This window comes from Gasterosteus aculeatus, chromosome 20, assembly GCF_964276395.1.
Source record: "Gasterosteus aculeatus chromosome 20, fGasAcu3.hap1.1, whole genome shotgun sequence".
Lineage (NCBI taxonomy): Eukaryota > Metazoa > Chordata > Actinopteri > Perciformes > Gasterosteidae > Gasterosteus > Gasterosteus aculeatus.
In genome coordinates this window covers 10,389,779-10,408,555 of record NC_135707.1, presented here as the reverse complement: position 1 = coordinate 10,408,555, position 18,777 = coordinate 10,389,779, and the positions used below count along the sequence as shown (strand labels likewise).

At 47.0% G+C, this 18,777-nt stretch overlaps 1 protein-coding gene across 2 annotated transcripts in view; it reads right to left on the bottom strand.

Annotated features, from left to right (window-relative positions):
• creb5b (cAMP responsive element binding protein 5b) overlaps nucleotides 1-18,777 on the bottom strand; it is a 39,384-nt gene that overhangs the window by 18,556 nt on the left and 2,051 nt on the right. For both annotated transcript variants that reach the window (XM_040165616.2, XM_040165615.2), the window contains exons 2-5: nucleotides 15,592-15,669; nucleotides 15,332-15,425; nucleotides 13,768-13,889; nucleotides 7,182-7,339 (exon numbers count right to left, since the gene is read on the bottom strand). In XM_040165616.2, the coding sequence (XP_040021550.1) occupies nucleotides 7,182-7,339; nucleotides 13,768-13,889; nucleotides 15,332-15,425; nucleotides 15,592-15,645 (428 nt within the window). In that variant the 5' untranslated portion in view covers nucleotides 15,646-15,669. The remainder of the gene's footprint in view (nucleotides 1-7,181; nucleotides 7,340-13,767; nucleotides 13,890-15,331; nucleotides 15,426-15,591; nucleotides 15,670-18,777) is intronic.

Below are 18,777 nucleotides of genomic sequence, written 5' to 3'. Positions count from 1 at the left end.
ACGGGTTAATATAATCAATTGACCAAATCATAGCCTGGATTAGCGTAAGAGTGAGTAGTGAAGGCGTGACGGCAATTTAAGCGGGGGTGGAGGTGCGCAGGGGTGCACCAGAGCAACGCTCCCCCACCTGAATAAATAACTGTATTTTTCCAGTCCTAAATATGTGCATTTACGCTCCAGACATTTAAGATTGCTCCACACACAGCATCATTACCATCCCCGACTATGTGTCATTCCTGTCTAACATCCCAATTTATCACAATCACACTCATTTAACAGCACATATGACATCTGAGCAAGACTGCAAATCCAAACATTTCCACATGGGAAAAGTCCTGAATGTAGAATTAGGTGTGCAGTATGTGCACTACACCAACACAGTTTCCCTCTGCGTTAAGACTCTGCCATCGTCTAAGAGGAGGAGATAACAGTCACAAAGCAGCGGCTGATCACTGTAACTGTTTTGTGGGATTTGCATTCCTTATGATGCCCCCCTGATGAAATGATTATGAGTTTTATTTTATTTTACTATGTTGAAAAATCTTTGCTCACATCTCTATGACAACTTAAAATTGGCTCGTTCACGTTAGCTTTGAGTAGCTAATTTTATTTGAGAAGTTCTTTATGTATTGCTATTACTATTTATTTCAAATGCATTACAATGTTATGTTAGCTATACACAGATACTTTCACTGCTTAATATGCATACGTCATAACCTTGTGCATTCTACACATTTATTATGCTGATTCAATTTACATTTACAGTTAGTATTCTCAGATGGTTTTGTTTAGACTGATTGCCACAGCAACTTTGATGGAAAATCTGTTATTTTCAACCATAAAAATGAAGAGTAAAGGTTCTGGAAGTGATTGAAAGAAACTTCAGAACGTCCAGTGTGTGCCAGAACCAAACACTTCTCAAAACTCTACAACACCTGATAAATGAAAAGCTTTCAGGTTCTGATATTGACACGAAGAAAGTTTAATCACACTGCAGTCAGGACGTGGCACAGGCAGGTCGGCTCGTTTTTCGCAGGTCAGGCTCCTGCTTTGGAGAGAAGAAAGGCTTCTTTGAAGCTTGTACAGGTTGTGTTGCTGCGCTTGTCACCTGCAGCAGAGCAGGAGGGATGGGGGGGCGGGGGGGGGGGGGGGGGGGGGGGCAGCATGTCCGACACCACCACTCACACCAAAACACAACCTGCTTGTCCAATGGGCGGAAAAACAACCCTAACGTCTGACACGCTTCCTCTGGATTAACTCAGCTAAATGCTGACACTGCTAATAAATAAATCATTTTTGACTGGCCGGAGTTAAAAAGCTTCTATTGACGAAAATAAGAATAATATTCCTTATTGATGTGTGTGTGTGTGTGTGTGTGTGTGTGTGTGTGTGTGTGTGTGTGTGTGTGTGTGTGTGTGTGTTTGTTGCATTGCAGCCTCAACAGAGCTGAAACACAAGTCCATTATTTGAAAGTTAGTTTCAATAATCTTCCAGATTGGCTGCTACGGGCCTCTCAAACGTAATCATTTCCTGCTTTAGTTTATCCTCTCGTAATGAATTGCATATTTTTCTCTGGAAACTGGAGACCATTATTGTCAGATATTTAACGGAGCAAAAACCTTTTTCTTCTTGTCTATTTCCCTGAGAGCAGACAGAATGAATGGTCTTTGCTGTGCTTGAGAGTGCCTGACGAACTATCTTCTCTGTGACTTTTTTGAGTTTATCAGTGTTCAGCAGAAGTAAACAAAACAAAAGTTAGATGCAACCCTTAGTATTAACATACTTTTACCAGCATTCTAGCTTGAGGTGTCTTCCCTTTAGTTCCCTCCCTCTCTCAGTGTTTACATCGGATTGACTGTTCATGCATTATGCGCCAGACGGTACAGTGGATTAGTGGGATCACGTTCAGAGTGTTTGTGTGTGAATGGGTGCAAGTTTCACTGTGTGCACGTGAGTGCGCGCATGAGAGTGAATAATGACGGGCTGCGGCTCCACTGAGGGGATTGATAATAGCCCGGGCCGCGGGCCCCAGGGGAGGGCAGGTAGACGCTCTGCAGTCCCGACCCGCACTCTCACATTACTGAGTGCCTCGCTCTCAAGCCCAGCTCTCCTCCACAGACCCCGCCCAAGACCCACCCGCCTTCCCTCCACTATGACATCACTGCGAGGCCTTCTTCTATCCCACAGTACCCCTCTTCTGCGCTTTCTTATCACTTGTACTCTATTTCTCTAAGTCATCCTGCTCATTTTCCCTCCATCCTCCTTAATGTTTCTGTTAAACCTCTATAACTCTCTTCAGGACCCCTCAGGGTGAACTCAAGCCCTCTGGATTGGCTTGCTCTAACCTACAAATCCTGAAGCCGGCACACATACACACACACTAAGCTTTACTGTCCCAATCCACACAGTCCCAGCTCCAACTCAAGCACTGGAGACTTAAACACAAGGGTTTGGCTGCCGCCCAAGAAGAGCAAGAGGGGGAGAGCGAGGGAGAGAGCGAGGTGCAGTCAGTCCACTGACTCATATCCTTCCCTTTCTGACTCTGCTCCAGCAATGATGTAATGCTCTTGGCTTTTCGCCCTCCCCCCACCCTGTGCCTGCCTACCCCCAGATTTCGTCCCTCCCCTCCCCTCCTCTCCTCTCCTCTCCTAGCTTCGGTTTTCGCTCTCTTTCCTTCCTTGACTCGTCCAACATCTCTGCGCTCACTCCTTACTGGGTGAAGTCGCCGTGAGCTCTGGGTAGACACAGCAGCTAAAAAACTTTAGAACGTAACCAAAACAGCCCAGGGCCAAGTTCCAGACGTTCGGGAGACGGTGGTGTAAGTCGCCACGGGAACGGAGGTAAACAGAGCGAGAAACAAGGGCCTCAAACAGCTTGCAGCTGCCTGGCTCTCTGAGTAAACACTACACAGGACCTGCCCTGATTTACTGCCTTTAATCACTGGTGGGAGGAGAGTGCCATGGGGTTTGGACTGAGGAAATAATAAGAATCTGATCAAATAAATCAGACCTAATGGGTTACGACACAGGCTGACTTTTGTTAGCGGGCTAGGAGGGATGGATGCCGGGAGGGTGCTGGGATGGGGTGTCCTCACGTCAGGGAGTCTCAAGCTGAGCTAAGCCGCGCCAAAGCACAGTTGAGAGATGTTTGCGTGTGATTCTCTGGAGTGAATTGGGGCTTACGTTGTGGTATTTGTCCCACCAAATTTGATGCTGTTTTTGATTCATTAGACGCCATTAGCTGAGCGAAGATGCGTTGTCTTTCGTTTTCATTTAAAGAAACACCAGTCAATCAGAATAAAACTTGTTTTTACAAGCTAATATTACAACATCAGGCAACACCTGCATGATGCTGTCATATTTGGCTTACATCACCTGTTTCATTTTGAATAATACTTCATGTTTCTCATTCTTCATCCAGTCAAACTTAATACTTAGCTCGTTTGTCCCACCCCTTGAATCCCATTCCTGATTTCCAGTCTCATTACACTGTATGTCATTTAGTTTTCCATCTTAATTTTCCTCTCATAACCTCAGCGCTTTTTCTCACACCGTATTTCATTCGGATCCCACTTCATCCACACTTCCATCCAAACATGATCTGTAATAATAATCTTTTCCTTTCCTATGTGCACGCGTCTTTTATCTTCTCCACGCGGCGGGACACCGTCCTGGGTGTCCTGATGTCTCCCTTCACTCTCTCTCCTGTCCTCCCTCCTGATCCTTCATTTCCTCCCCTACATCTACCCCCTATCATCCTCTTCCTCTCCTCCATCTACCTCTGATCCCTCTCTTCCTCCCCTCTGTCCACCTCTGATCCCCCTTTTCCACACCTCCCCACGTTGTGATCCCTGCTCCCCGGCGCTGGGAGGCATGTCCCAGTGTGTGAGTTGCTTGTGCAGGAGCCTGCATGTGTGGTGGCCCCGGGGCAGAGATGACACAGCCCCACTGGAATGAGAGGGAACAGAGTCTGGGCGTTCCTCTACAAATGCACTATTAAACCCACTGCAGTACACAATGAGCTCATCTTAATTCAGGTCAGATGTACATCCTGCATTCTCTTCCCTTTTTCTTTTTCCTTCCTCTTTTGTAATTGATTGCACCATATCTTTGTTTTTCTGTACCTTTGTTTATGCATTCTTCTTTTCTGCCTGCTGCTATTGTACGTGCATTAGCTACACAGGTTAAGTTGTTTGTGGGGCGAAGAGCATTTGTCAAATAGGCGCATGAGGGCACCGCTGGCATTTTGTGGACGTTGTGCGCTCCTGTACCGAGGGGCGAACCTCCCTGCTTATCACTGCTTTATGAATGCAATCTAATCATAAACAATAATAAAGGAAGTTGTATTTAAATTGTGAAGTTCATGAGGTCAACATGTGTCCATGGAAAGCCTATAACTCTCTGTGGAGGTGTGCAGATGTTTGCCTCTCCGACACAATGGGGGTTGAAAACAGCGCATGGGAAAATAGGATATGCAAAGCATCCTGGATTTCAAATCTTCAAAACCTTTAGCACCACTTCGCTGTCATTAATTAATGGGTGGGTAAGAGATGAAGAACTACATGAGGAAAACATGAGAAATCAAAATTAGTTGTATATGACGAATCGTGTACGGACTGTATTTTTAATAAGGTGCAAAACAGAATACAGAAATCATATCATCTGGATTGAGATGATGATCATCATCTACACAAAGAAAAAAGAAATGTCATGCGTTGAAATAGAGAGAATAGCAAGATATTTTAAAAAGGGGCTCTTAATAAACCACTAGCATAAGACCAAATCAACTTGAGAAAACAGGAAGTTCAAATGTGTACTACTACACTGCACTTGAGCTTTGCATGAAACGCTTCTGTTTAGAAGGCATGAAGACCAACACCTATATGTGCTACTTCCTTTATAGGCAGAAACCAGGAACCCAAGTGCCTCTGAAGTGTGACAAATATTGTGCATTTAAAGCAGCATGGTAAAAAAACACAGTAATGGTGATGTGACAGCCAAACTTAAACTTGCAAAGAGGACGCCCAGGGTGGGACATCACCAACAAGAGCCACACAACTGAAAACACAAATAACTCTTCAGATGAGTTATGGTAGATGGTAGATTGAAGAAAAATGTGTTTTATAACACATCAGAATTATTTTACTCTGAAGTCTTGATAGTAATGTGATGATGATGATAAACCAAAACTGACCAATACCAACAGTCGGTGGTGTTAGAGACGGCATCTGTTAGGCTCACAAGTTTTCAAAAGTCTAAAAAACTATTGCCCCCATGTGATAGAAGCAGCTGCTTTTACGCACAGTGATACATTGCGATGCGTAACTATATACCACATCATCGTAAATTGATCATTAGATATTTAACCACATCTGCACTGTGATCACTTAACCGGACACATTGGGCTATTTAATGGAAACGAGTTTCTTCGCTGAGCCAGCGGAGATAAATTAGTTTTTAAGTGCCTTGTGCCCACACCCGTACCAGCATATCTCCACCTTGGAGTCAAAAGGTTGAGGTTTCCACAGAACATTCTATCTCACATGGTTGACTTCTAACATCCAACGAATTTTACTCTGACATAACTCAGCACCAGATGTTTATAATTGAAGCATTCAAATCTGTTGGCCCGCGGCTTCCCTTTGTGTGATAATGATAGCCGTGACATTCAGATCTGCTGGTTCTTTCTTATGCCTGGTTTTAACACTGGTTTGTGTCAGTCCCGCTCCCCGAAGACCTTGTTTAGGGACTTTAGAGCAGAAGGGTAGAGAAAGAGAGAGAGCGAGAGAGAGAGGTCCTCATGTTTCACAGCTGCAGGCCCAGCTCAACCCTAAAGTAAATCGACTTGAGGAAAGCCAATCCTAATTGATTCCAAGCCTCAAAGCTCTTTAGTAAACATTGTGGGGCAATGAAAGTGACTTGTTATCCTAATTCATTGGACGCTCACGCCGCGCGTTCAGCAGAGCCGAGGACGAAAGAAGCAGATGGAGGCGAGATAAAACAGATTGCGGTCGGTGATTTCTTCTCATTTAGAGATGGATTCATCACCAAGATAAAAGGTTTATAGGCGCGGAGCGATCACATGCACAAGCGAGACCGACGAGGATAACTTCAGCCAATTGTCTGAGCTAAGAATGTAAATCCAAGCACAAACATGAACAGGAAAGACGTGTGGATTAACACGATTGTCTTTTCTTCAATACATTGTCGCACGCAGGTGACTTAACAGCAAACCGTCAGGCTCACTAAGTCCCAACAGCTGAGACTCATGTGCCACCCTGTGTTTGTGAACCCACTGCCACGCGGCATGCCGGCTGGCGTGGCTTTTTAACGACAGGTAAACTCAGGTGAGGCCGGCCCAGCAAAGTCTCTGTTACTGGCAGTGATTGCTGCTCCTCCACGGGGTTGAAATTTCATCCGCCTCCTCAACAAAGAGCCTGACGGCGTGTCAGTCAGGCTTAGTAATGAGCCTCCCATCCAATATTCACCAGCTTCTCCAGCAGTAGATCTACACAGGACAACCCGGGCACAGCACAGGCCTGACGCTGAGACCTTCTCAATGTCTCGCTGGCAACAGGTCTGGTTTACTGTAACAAAGCCCAGGCTCAAGTTTGAAGGTGGTTGGGGGTTAAAGGGATAAAGCAAAAAGGAGGTCAGGTGAATGGATCCATAAGTAAAAAAATGAAATGCTGAACTGCTGTGAAAAGCAGTCACCGCTAAGGCTTCAACAACAGCCTCGTCTTGTCCTCTGGGACCCTCTTTCTGGCACTGCTCTGCGACGATACCGAATAAACAGCAAAAACATGAATCGCCCCCCCCCCCCCCCCCCCACACACACACACACACACTGCTCCGAATGTAACAAAACCCGACATCACCTCGGAGTTTATGGAGGGGTGACACAAAAGGACCAGGCCGAGCCTGAGGTTGCCGCCGGAACGGGGGGCGCACTTGAGGTGAGAGGATGCACTCAGCGCTCCTTAGATTACGTTCACTCCGTCAGCAGTTTTCAAAAGTCGCTTCTACTACTCGATCACCAGGAAGGAACACAGAGTGAACAAGGATGCAAAGAGAAAAACACAACCAACTATCCCCACCTCGCTTTTCTCTTTCAAGTCAAACCACACTTTTTTAAAAATACATCTTTATAAAGTTGCTTCTCAGCCCGCTCGGCCTCCTCACCCTATCTGTCTGTTGGTGGAAGGAGCCTGAGTGATGACGGAGCTGGACTGAGGGGAGGGCAGGGCCTGCTGGATCACTATGCTGGTGTCATGGTTGCCCATCCGCGAGTGGGACTGCTGGTGCTGGCCTTGGCCCGCCTGGCCGTGCAGCGAGACGCTCTGCAGCGAGAAAAGCAAGCAGAGGATACAGTGTCAGGAATATGCCACATTCTTGCCTGCGCGTAGATTCGTCAGCACACTGTTTGAATGAGCAATGAGGAACTGTGCAATCTATCATCTACGGGCTTTTTTCGGAGTTGAGGAAGCATTGAGAGCCTAATAAAGACCAGGTTTCTTTATCGCACGTACATTCTGAAATAACCCCCGTACATGGTATATGCCAGAGCTGAACATACATATTTTGTGATACAACAAACGAGTGAAGTTATTTGCATCGAAGGCAAAATTGAAAAAGAGCTGCTGGCAAAGATTGTACAGTGAAAAAAAGGAAATAATAACACAGTCACAACTTTTTTGAAATATTTTAAAGAAACTAAATGACTTACTCTGCTACTAAAGTTGTAACTGATTATAATGCAACTATTTAATACCCCATTATCGGTTTTCGTCCAGTATGAAGCGTTTCTTTCGCGTATTATTGTGCTGTGCCGTCTGTCATGTCCAGAAAAAGATGTTAGTTAGGTTGTCTCGTGTCCGTCTCGTGAGTTCCTGTTTTATTTTGGAAAATGAACCTTCCCCTTGTTTCAGGCAACTTTCCCCTTCCTCTTGTGTCGGTGTGATTGTCGCCCCTCCCCTGATTGTCTCCACCTGTGCACTTCCCCTATGTGTGTGTATATATTGTCTGAGTCTCCCTCTGTCCTGTGCCAGTTCGTCTTGTCCCAAGCCACCGTGCCAGCGCTACGTATGTCCACAGTCTTGCCTGCTTTCAGTTTTTGTCTCTAGATCGGTTTTTTCCTCGCCCACGAGTGATTTTTATTTCAGCGGCCATGCCCTGTCCTTTTGTTAATAAACTTTGATTCTTTTTTCGCACCACGTTGTGTGAGTCGTGCATTTGGGTTCCCGTCCACCGTCCGGTCGTGACAGAACGAACTGGCCAGCATGAACCCAGCAGACTCGGATAACCTAAAGGCAGCCATTGGCGCTCAAGGTAACCGCCTTAAGCAGCAGGAGGATCAATTGTCCGCCCTGCAACATGGAGTGGAAGGGCTGGCAAGCGGGCAGGAGGACTTCAAGGCCGCCATGACGACCCAGGTGAATCTCCTATCTAACCAGATTCATCAGATGCTCACCCATCTGAACCAAGCACCATCAGCCTCGCCCGTGCTGGCGGCCGCCGACGCACCACCAGCTCCAGCTCCCCACAGTCAGGCAATTCGCCTTGCCCCACCCGAGAAGTTCTCCGGTGAGTCTAGGGAATGCAAGTCCTTCATAGTTAACTGTGAAATGCACTATGAACAATTGCCCTCAGCCTTCCCCACAGAAAGGGCCAAGGTGGCATTTATGATTTCCCATCTCACGGGGAGAGCGAAAGTATGGGCAACCACGGAATGGTCCAGAGCTTCGCCAAGCTGCCAATCACTCGCTCGGTTCACCGAGACATTGAGGAGGGTGTTTGACCCCACGACATCCGGCAGAGAGACAGCCCGGGAGCTGAACACTATCCGCCAAGGTATGGACTCTGTCTCAGACTATGCCATCCGCTTCCGCACACTAGCAGCAGATAGCGGATGGAATGCCACGGCATTGTATGATGCATTCATCTCAGGACTCTCGGATCCCATCCAAGACCTGTTAGTTCCCCTTGATTTGCCTGAGGACCTCGACGCAGTCATCGCATTGGCTGTTAGGACAGACCATCGTTTGAAGACACGAATGCAGGACCGAGGTCTCCCTTCAACAAACTCAAGGGTCGTTTCCCCCCTACCGTCGCCGGTCCAGTGGAGAGCTGTCTCTTCGCGTGATCCAGAGGAGCCCATGCAGCTGGGACAGGCTCGTTTGTCCGCTGAAGAACGACGACGCCGCCTGCAGGAAGGCAGGTGTTTCTACTGCGGGGAACAAGGACATCTAGTGGTAGGGTGTCCGGCGAGGAGGACAACCCACCAGGGGAAGAAGAGTCCCCTGTCGAACCGCTTCGCCTCATCGGGCAGTTCCTCCCGCTCCCTGATGAAGATCCAGGTAAGCCACCATGACACCACAGTTTCAATGGGAGTACTGGTTGACTCTGGGGCTGATGAAAGCCTCATGGACTGGGGTTTTGCCAACCAAATGGGAGTTAGGTCAGCTCCCTTGAACCAGCCGTTGAAAGCCAGCGCCTTGGATGGCAGCTTTCTTTTTAATGTAACACATGTGACTGAACCTGTGGCTATACGCATCGGGGACCACCACGAACTAGTGACGTTTCATCTGTTCCACTCGGCCCAACACCCCCTGATTTTGGGGTTCCCCTGGCTCAAAAAACACAACCCCCACATTGACTGGTGCTCTGGGAGGATCATAAGCTGGGGAGGGAAGCGGGGGGGGCTAGACAGGGTTCCTGGCCAAGAAGTGGAGATTGGAGTCATTGGGGACCTTGTATCGGCTTCAGCTCCGACCCACACACACAACTTGCGTGATGTGACCTCCGTTCCCAGTTGTTATCACGATCTTGAGGAGGTGTTCAGCAAGAGTAAGGCCACTTCCCTACCACCCCATCGTCCTTATGACTGTCCCATTGACCTTATCCCGGGTGCGCCCATTCCGAAGGGGAGACTTTATTCCATCTCCGGCCCTGAGAAAGTAGCCATGACTGAATACATCGAGGCTTCATTAAAAGCAGGACTCATACGTCCCTCTTCGTCTCCAGCAGGAGCAGGATTCTTTTTTGTGGGGAAGAAGGATGGTTCCCTGAGACCCTGCATTGACTATGGACCATTAAATGACATTACTATCAAGAATCGATACCCCCTGCCCCTCATGTCATCGGCCTTTGAACAGTTGCAACAAGCCAGAATCTTCACCAAACTAGACTTGCGCAATGCTTATCATCTCGTCCGTATTAGAGAGGGCGATGAGTGGAAGACCGGCTTTAACACCCCCTCGGGCCATTACGAATACCTCGTGATGCCATTTGGCCTGACCAATGCCCCGGCCGTATTTCAGGCGTTGATAAACGATGTTCTTAGGGAGTTCCTTAATCAGTTTGTATTTGTCTACTTAGATGACATTTTGATTTTCTCCCCTGACCGAGACACTCATGTTCGCCATGTTCGGCAGGTTCTCCAGCGTCTGCTGGAGAACCATCTTTATGTCAAAGCAGAAAAGAGTGAATTCCATGCCAACGTTGTGTCCTTCCTGGGCTTTGTCATAGCCCCTGGAAAGATACAAATGGATCCGGCTAAAGTCAGCGCTGTGGCCCAGTGGCCTACACCTGATAACCGTAAGAAGGTTCAGCAATTCCTGGGTTTTGCGAACTTTTACAGACGGTTTATCAGAAACTTCAGCGCCATAGCATCTCCTCTCCATGTTCTCACCTCTCCCCAAGCCCCGTTTCTATGGTCTCCCCAAGCAGAGGTGGCTTTCACCCGACTCAAGGAGATGTTCACCACGGCCCCCATCCTCACGGTTCCAGATCCCAGCCGACAGTTTGTGGTGGAGGTGGATGCCTCCAACGACGGTGTGGGGGCGGTCCTATCTCAACGATCGACAGAAGACCACAAACTACATCCATGCGCCTTCCTGTCCAGAAAACTTTCACCGGCGGAGCGGAATTACGATGTTGGTAATCGTGAGTTGCTCGCGGTAAAGCTGGCATTAGAGGAGTGGAGACATTGGCTGGAGGGGGCCCAACACCCGTTTATTGTCTGGACTGACCATAAAAATCTTGAGTACATCCGCAAGGCTAAGCGTTTGAACTCTCGCCAAGCCAGATGGACTCTGTTCTTTAACCGCTTTAACTTTGTTTTATCCTACAGGCCGGGGTCCCAGAACACCAAGCCGGACGCCCTGTCTCGTCTGTTCAACCCCGAGCCCACTGCCAAGAAACCAGAACCAATGCTGCCACCGCACCGTGTGGTAGGAGCGGTAACATGGCAGATAGAATCAGAGGTGAAGCGGTCTAATGGTGAGAACCCTACACCTAGTGGTTGTCCAGTTAATCGCCTGTTTGTTCCGGCAACTATGCGCCCACAGGTGATTCATTGGGCTCACACCTCAAAGCTCACCTGCCATCCAGGGATCAGGAGAACCATATATGCCATCAGACAAAGGTTCTGGTGGCCCGCCATGGAACGCGAGGTCCGGGAGTATGTTGGTGCGTGCCCCGTCTGTGCTAGGAACAAGACCTCCTCCCAGGCACGCACAGGGCTGCTGCAACCACTCCCGGTGCCCAGTCGACCCTGGGCTGAGATTTCGCTGGACTTCGTCACTGGTCTCCCGCTCTCTCAAGGTAACACCACTGTCCTCACAGTGGTGGATCGATTCTCAAAGATGGTTCATTTCATAGCCCTTCCTAAACTTCCGTCAGCCAAGGAGACTGCCGAAACCATGCTCAACCACGTTTTTCGCATTCATGGGTTCCCGAGGGACGTGGTGTCAGACCGGGGGCCCCAATTCGTATCCCGTTTTTGGACTGAATTCTGCAAACTGATCGGGGCCACGGTCAGTCTCACGTCCGGATACCACCCAGAGGCCAATGGACAGGCTGAGCGCCTTAACCAAGCATTGGAAACGAGTCTTCGTTGCCTGGTATCCCAGAAGCCGTCATCCTGGAGCAAACACCTAACCTGGGTTGAATTCGCCCATAACACGCTCCCCACAGCAGCCACGGGGCTGACCCCCTTCCAGTGCGCCTTCGGCTACCAACCGCCTCTGTTTCTAGATACTGAGAAGGAGGTCGTCGTCCCTTCCGCCCATGCCATGGTCCGGCGTTGCCGCCGAATCTGGGCAGCTGCCCGCAGCATCCTCCTTCGCAGCGCGGCGCGCATGAAGAAGGTCGCTGATCGGAGGCGCCAGCCAGCTCCGACATACCAGCCGGGCCAGAAAGTCTGGCTCTCCACACGGGACTTGCCACTCCATGTTGCCTCCCGGAAGCTAGCTCCTAGGTTTGTGGGTCCGTTTCCCGTGTCAAGAGTAATTAACCCTGTCTCTGTTCGTCTGCGCCTTCCCAGATCCCTGAGGGTGCACCCTACTTTTCACGTGGGGAAGCTGAAACCAGTTAGAGAGAGCCCTATGGTGCCCGGAGCCGCAACTCCGCCACTTCCCCGGATGGTTGATGGGGGACCGGTCTACCCAGTGAAGCGACTCTTGGGCGTACGCAAACGCGGAAGGGGACACCAATACTTGGTGGACTGGAAGGGCTATGGTCCGGAGCACCGTTCCTGGGTCCGGTCCAGCTTTATCATGGACCCGGCACTCATCAGGGACTTCAACAACCGCAAAAGTCCGTCAGGAGCCGTCCCTAAAGGGGGGGGTACTGTCATGTCCAGAAAAAGATGTTAGTTAGGTTGTCTCGTGTCCGTCTCGTGAGTTCCTGTTTTATTTTGGAAAATGAACCTTCCCCTTGTTTCAGGCAACTTTCCCCTTCCTCTTGTGTCGGTGTGATTGTCGCCCCTCCCCTGATTGTCTCCACCTGTGCACTTCCCCTATGTGTGTGTATATATTGTCTGAGTCTCCCTCTGTCCTGTGCCAGTTCGTCTTGTCCCAAGCCACCGTGCCAGCGCTACGTATGTCCACAGTCTTGCCTGCTTTCAGTTTTTGTCTCTAGATCGGTTTTTTCCTCGCCCACGAGTGATTTTTATTTCAGCGGCCATGCCCTGTCCTTTTGTTAATAAACTTTGATTCTTTTTTCGCACCACGTTGTGTGAGTCGTGCATTTGGGTTCCCGTCCACCGTCCGGTCGTGACACCGTCCCAGCGAGTCTTGCTGCTACTCGCCGCCTGCTGACTCGGCAGAGCCTCCCATCTTAAACCACACTGGCTGGGGAGGCCAGACGAGGCCAGACGAGGCCGACCTGAGCACAGACGGGCTGCGGAGCCAAACCACCCAGACAACAGCTTAGCTGCAGCGTGCACTGCACATCTTTCCAGACATTAGATAAGCAGTCTGTCTTGCGGTGGTTTGACTGGTCCCTGTGTGGAAGGTGAAGGTGCCCATAACGGATGAATGATCGCATCATGTGAACATTTCTGGTCGGGGCTTTTATTGCTTGTCCGTACGTCTGTGAGGAAGTAATACTCCTTGACAGAGAGCTGTGGAGCTGTTTGAAGTCACAGGTGACTGATCTCTTTGCTCCTCATCTGTTGTGTTTCAAATCTCCACCCGTCCGCCCCGTCCGTCAGTGCCAACAGGACGGATGGGCACCACTGGACTTAACTCGGAGGTGTTAAATATGGCAGAAATATAAGAGGTGGATTTTAACATGCAAGCGGCGAGTCGTGGAATGAGATCCTAGGTTTTTTAATCTATTAAAAGTTCCTCAGGTCGCAGTGTGCAAGCGGCCGTTGGTGACATGACTGATGCCAGCAGCAGACAGCAGTTCATATCCACGGGACACAACCCCCTTTGGGGGGGCTGTAGGTTCAACTGGGTTCTTTTTCAGCCGGAGGCGGTACCTGTTTATTGTCCTCTTCTTCCTGGGCCTTGCAAAACTCCTGCTCTATGGAGCAATCCAGTTCACTGAACAATCCCACCTCCTCACAGTTCTTCAGGAAGCGCGTCGGTGTGGGCGTCTGGCCTGGAAATCAAGGGAAGGTTTTTTTGAGTTTCAGCTATAAATTCTACATGCTGCACATGCACAGTGATGTTGTTGCAAAATATTTTCAAAAGAAAGACGGAAAATTATTATTATTATAGTCAGCTCACTTGATCCCATTTTTGTACAATTAGACTAAAAGCTCTTCCCAGAAGCCAGTGTAGATCTCCATGAAGATTAAAGTGTAAAGAATGTGCATTTCTGTAATGTTTTAGCTGACTGACTTTAAGAAAACATAACTTCCATGCTGTTATCGAGGGAGAGATACTGCGCTTGACAGCCCCATTTCAGCTGATAAAGTACAGATCCCACCTACCGAGTGGGGGTCTTATTTGTTGAGCTCAGTCAAGTATTCAACTTGACGTTGGGGGGGGCACGGAGATCAGGTTTCAGCTGAAGGTGATTTTGGGATCAGGCTTGTTTCAAAGGCTAAAAGCAAACTTCATGGTGTGTTTATACATTCTGGCTAGACCAGGGATTGACTTTCATCATGAGCTGTGTACCCAAAATACAGGTTTACTACAAATATAATATATTTTTTTTCAATTTGAACAACTTTGTTCTATTAATTAAAAAAAGAGTGTAGCTTCCATCTTTAGTTGAAGATAATAAGTCAATGGAGCACTAGGTTAACTTTAGGTCAACCATCATAGTACTAACATTTAAGGAGAAGTTACCATGTGTGGCTGAGCTGTAACTTGTGACTATTTATCCTGAGTTCTCAGTAAGAGAAACAGTCGGAGCTGTAACTCGGACAATAGGCGATAAGAACTGCCGGCCGAGAAAATCCAATCCTTCTGACCACTGGGCGTAAATAATAAAGAAGACACAATCTCGGCAGTGTAGTGTTGTCAGCTAGTGTGACCTGGCTGTTTCTAGCGAATAGAGATCAGTGCTTACGGATCAGCCGTGGGTTAACACTTCTGTACGTGGCACACTAGTTTGATATTTCTTTGAGTAATGAATGACAGGAAAGAGATTCTTAGTCAAATAACACTGATACTGACTGATCTGTACAATTGAGTTGTTCCACAAGGAATCGCAAAAATGCAAACTAATGACACATCTGAAGGGAAAATACAAAACGCACTAAACATGATGACTCATCCAGTTGTATGTCAGCGCCTCCCCTCAGTGTGCATAATGGGTACTATGCAGTGTTAAGGGCTGTTCTGCGAGGCAGCGTGCATCATATGTTTTACATTATTGTAAACAACTGCTGTAGACATGCCATGCATTTTTGTGATGACAGACAAGTGTGTCTGAGCATGAGTCACCGAAGAAAACACCTGCAAATGAACAGCGAGTTTGAACCCTCCTGAGGTTCCTGAGGTGGTGTGTGTGTGTGTGTGTGTGTGTGTGTGTGTGTGTGTGTGTGTGTGTGTGTGTGTGTGTGTGTCTGTAGTAATATAGCCGTAACTCACCTGATAACATGTTGTCGTTCTTTATGGAGGGGAACTTAAGGGTCATCTCATGTTTGTGTCTATGTATCATCAAATGGTCCTCCGTCTGGAATCGCTGTTGAGGTTTAAATAAATGGAATATTTTTAAACCTGCACGTTATTCAATTTGTGTTACACTTGGACCGTTGCCATTCTGTTTGTAAGTAGTAACCCCCTCTTAGGGCCGTCTCAAGACACAAACACACGCGTGCGCCGCGTTGTGTTGTTTTTGTTGATCTCACCTGAGAACAGCCAGGAGCGTTGCACACGTACGGCCTTTCCTGGTCCGAGTTCATCCCTCTGGCCACCTTCTCATAAAACTAGGAGGAGGAAAAGGGAAGAAAAAGAAAAAAGGAGGGAGAGGAAGTGAATTACATGAGTTTCCACCGCCGGCCTCCAAGAGGAAAAAAACACTCATTGTGTCACGCTAGACATGAAATTGCAATTGCACCTGAAACAGCTGTGTGGTTGTTTTCAGTAATAAACTGTTTTCTCACACTACAGTAATCAAGGATCCACTAAAACAACACCACGTTTCAGGGTTATAAAAAGGACTGCAATCAATGAGAGGGCATTTTAAAAGTCGCTGTCATGAATAAAACAATGTGTTATAAAACTCAATGAAACTTGCCATTACTGTAAAACTCATTCAATATTTATTCCTCCAGGACAAATTACATATACAGAGGTGCAGATACACGTCTGGGAGTTACTGCTTGTGAAATGTGTCAAACACCAACTCCACGTTGAAACCACAGCTTCAACAAGGCGTCTTCATGTGTTTGTTCTCACCGCAGAGTGAGAGAATCACTAATTCACTTACATACAGGGGAGATGAATTCAACTTTAAATGGAATGCTTTTTTTGAAAGTTGACACTATTTTCGTGTCTCAGCCGGCGGCCATTTAAGGATTCATTTAAATTCTTCAGTTAGTAAACATGTATAGTCAGAAGGAGAAAAGGGAGTGCCGGCAGAGCAGCATTGCATGAGGGATGGACACCTGTAGCCGTTTATTTCTTTAAAAAACATCTTTAAAGACATCTGTTTTTCACCTACTACCAAATCTGTGCTTTGTGGGTAATTGCTTAGTCGACTAAAGCAATAGCTGATCCTGTAAAAAGTGCAACGTTATCGCTTTAGATGCTTTAATAACTTGGATTGAACGATGGGACGCATTTTTCCAGAAAAGAGGAGAGCCTTTTATTCTTAAACCGTGATTAAAAAAGATACAAAAATGTACACCTAGAGAAACTAAATCATGCACACAAGGAAGCATTCTGAATGCAGCTTTAAAAATATATGAAAAACAGCACAGCTATATTTACGACAGGACGTCAGAGAGAAAAACAACGGAAATAACAGGTTCATTTTAACAGCTTCTCAAGATCAAACCAAGAGCATTGACATGAAATTTAAAGTGCACTTTAATCAATCATTGCATTTGATGCATGCGATGCCTCACACACATTCAATTATACCATTAACTTTTGCAGTCGTTCCTGCCAACATCACCCAGCGCTGCTGTTTTCTGTTGTCAGACAGGTGCAAATTGACATGTTTTTTATTGTGTCTCTAAAGATTATTTTAAGACAACACAACACACAACGCAACGCAAGTTTAAATTATCTAATTGAGTGAGAAGATATGTCATTATTTAAGTGTCATTGGGACTTACGCCTCGGTTCTTGCCTCAAACATCTTATTGTAATGACTGCTGGCTGCTGTATCATTATCACGTATTTCTCTTTTCAAGGTCTCACGATGCAGACGACCATCGCACACTAACAAACAACCTCTGAGTAGTCACCACATGCACAATAGACGTCTTTCACTTTCGGACAAATGTTTTAGAATGAAGGTTGTCTTCATTAATCCAGCACTCAGGCACCATCTCTGCCTTTGGGCCGGTGCTGGATCATTAACACGACGATACGAGCTGTGAACACGGGGGTTTGTTGGTGAAGCACAAACGGGGATTGAACCTTCTAACTCTTTACGGGAAGGTCGCAGTTTCCCCAAAGCTGCACCGAGAGCATGTGAACGTCCGGAGTTCCCCTCACGCAGACCCATTTGTACTCAAACAAGTGACAAACTATTTGAATAGTGCCCGGGTGAATGAGGATAGCTGGTAGGTGTTAAAAACAACTGATGCATCTCTACGTGGCCATAAACAAAAGTGAAGCTGAATGAATACAAGGAACTGTCAGCAAGCCACGCAAGTATACTTTTGAATGTTGTGTTCTTCGGTCTAAATGTCAATGCTTTAAACGAACAATTAAAAGGGGTCTGCAAAGAAGCCAATAATTTAATCATCCCCACTGGCCTTTTTTTAAATCATTTACAGTCTGGATAATGAGTGGAACCTCCACACTATTTACAGTATTTACAGCAGCAATACTGCACCCATCATTTTGAATGTACAACACAACTACAATCAAAGTTCATTACTCTACCTTTACCGACCACCATCATCAGCTCCCGAGAACAATTCCCAGATTCAAGTCACCGCCACACGTCGCGAGTCGAGCATGAATACCTTCATACACTATGTACATGTGTGTCTTTTTCACGGGTTCAGACTATTTCCTTAAGCACAGTCAAAACACTCAAATGTTGTGTTATGCTAAGCAGTGTTGTTTACCTAACAAGCTGTACTTCACGAGCGAGCCTGCAGAACAGCATCTGGACAGGGTCTCTCTGTCAGGCCGCAATGAGCCCCGGCCTCTCTTTCTGTCACCAGCTCGCTCCGTCTCTACGACAGGGCCCCTCTAAAGTCACCTGGTTTCCTTTGACACAACAAACACGACTAACTATGACCATCCGAACCGTGAACACATACTAGATCCAGGACACTGGCAAGTCCGCCTACGTGACATGCTGTGAGTCAACATTTTAGGGTGCATTATATATAAAATACAGTAACACAGAACGTTAGCTGTTGGTACAAATTACGTCTGTACGTGAAAATGCTGCTGTGGTCTCAAGATTTTTCCTACAAAATTATTTATATATTTTTTTTAGTGCATCCTCCCCCCAACCTCGATATTAAGAAACTAGAGGACTTTTAAAACAGATGCAAAAATGTGACTTCCACCCATTCCTCTTTCTAGAATGAGATGTGTTCATTTCATCACATCTACCAGGAAATTCAAGCCATATGCTTTCATCATTAATTCTATGAATTCCTGTGAATTATCCAATAGCTTTCACACACTTAAAATTACCAGTATCTCAACCACCCTCCTTTTCCCTGTAAGCGGCACTTGGCTCTCATTTGATATATATGTTTTAGTTTAGCAGAGGAAATTTGGTTACACTTTACATTAACTATATCCTGATGTGTGCGAGGGGAAGGATTAGGGTCGGGCGTTCGATTTCAAGAGGAGCTGGGAAGGAATTCTCCAGGTAGACCGCATATTAGAATTTA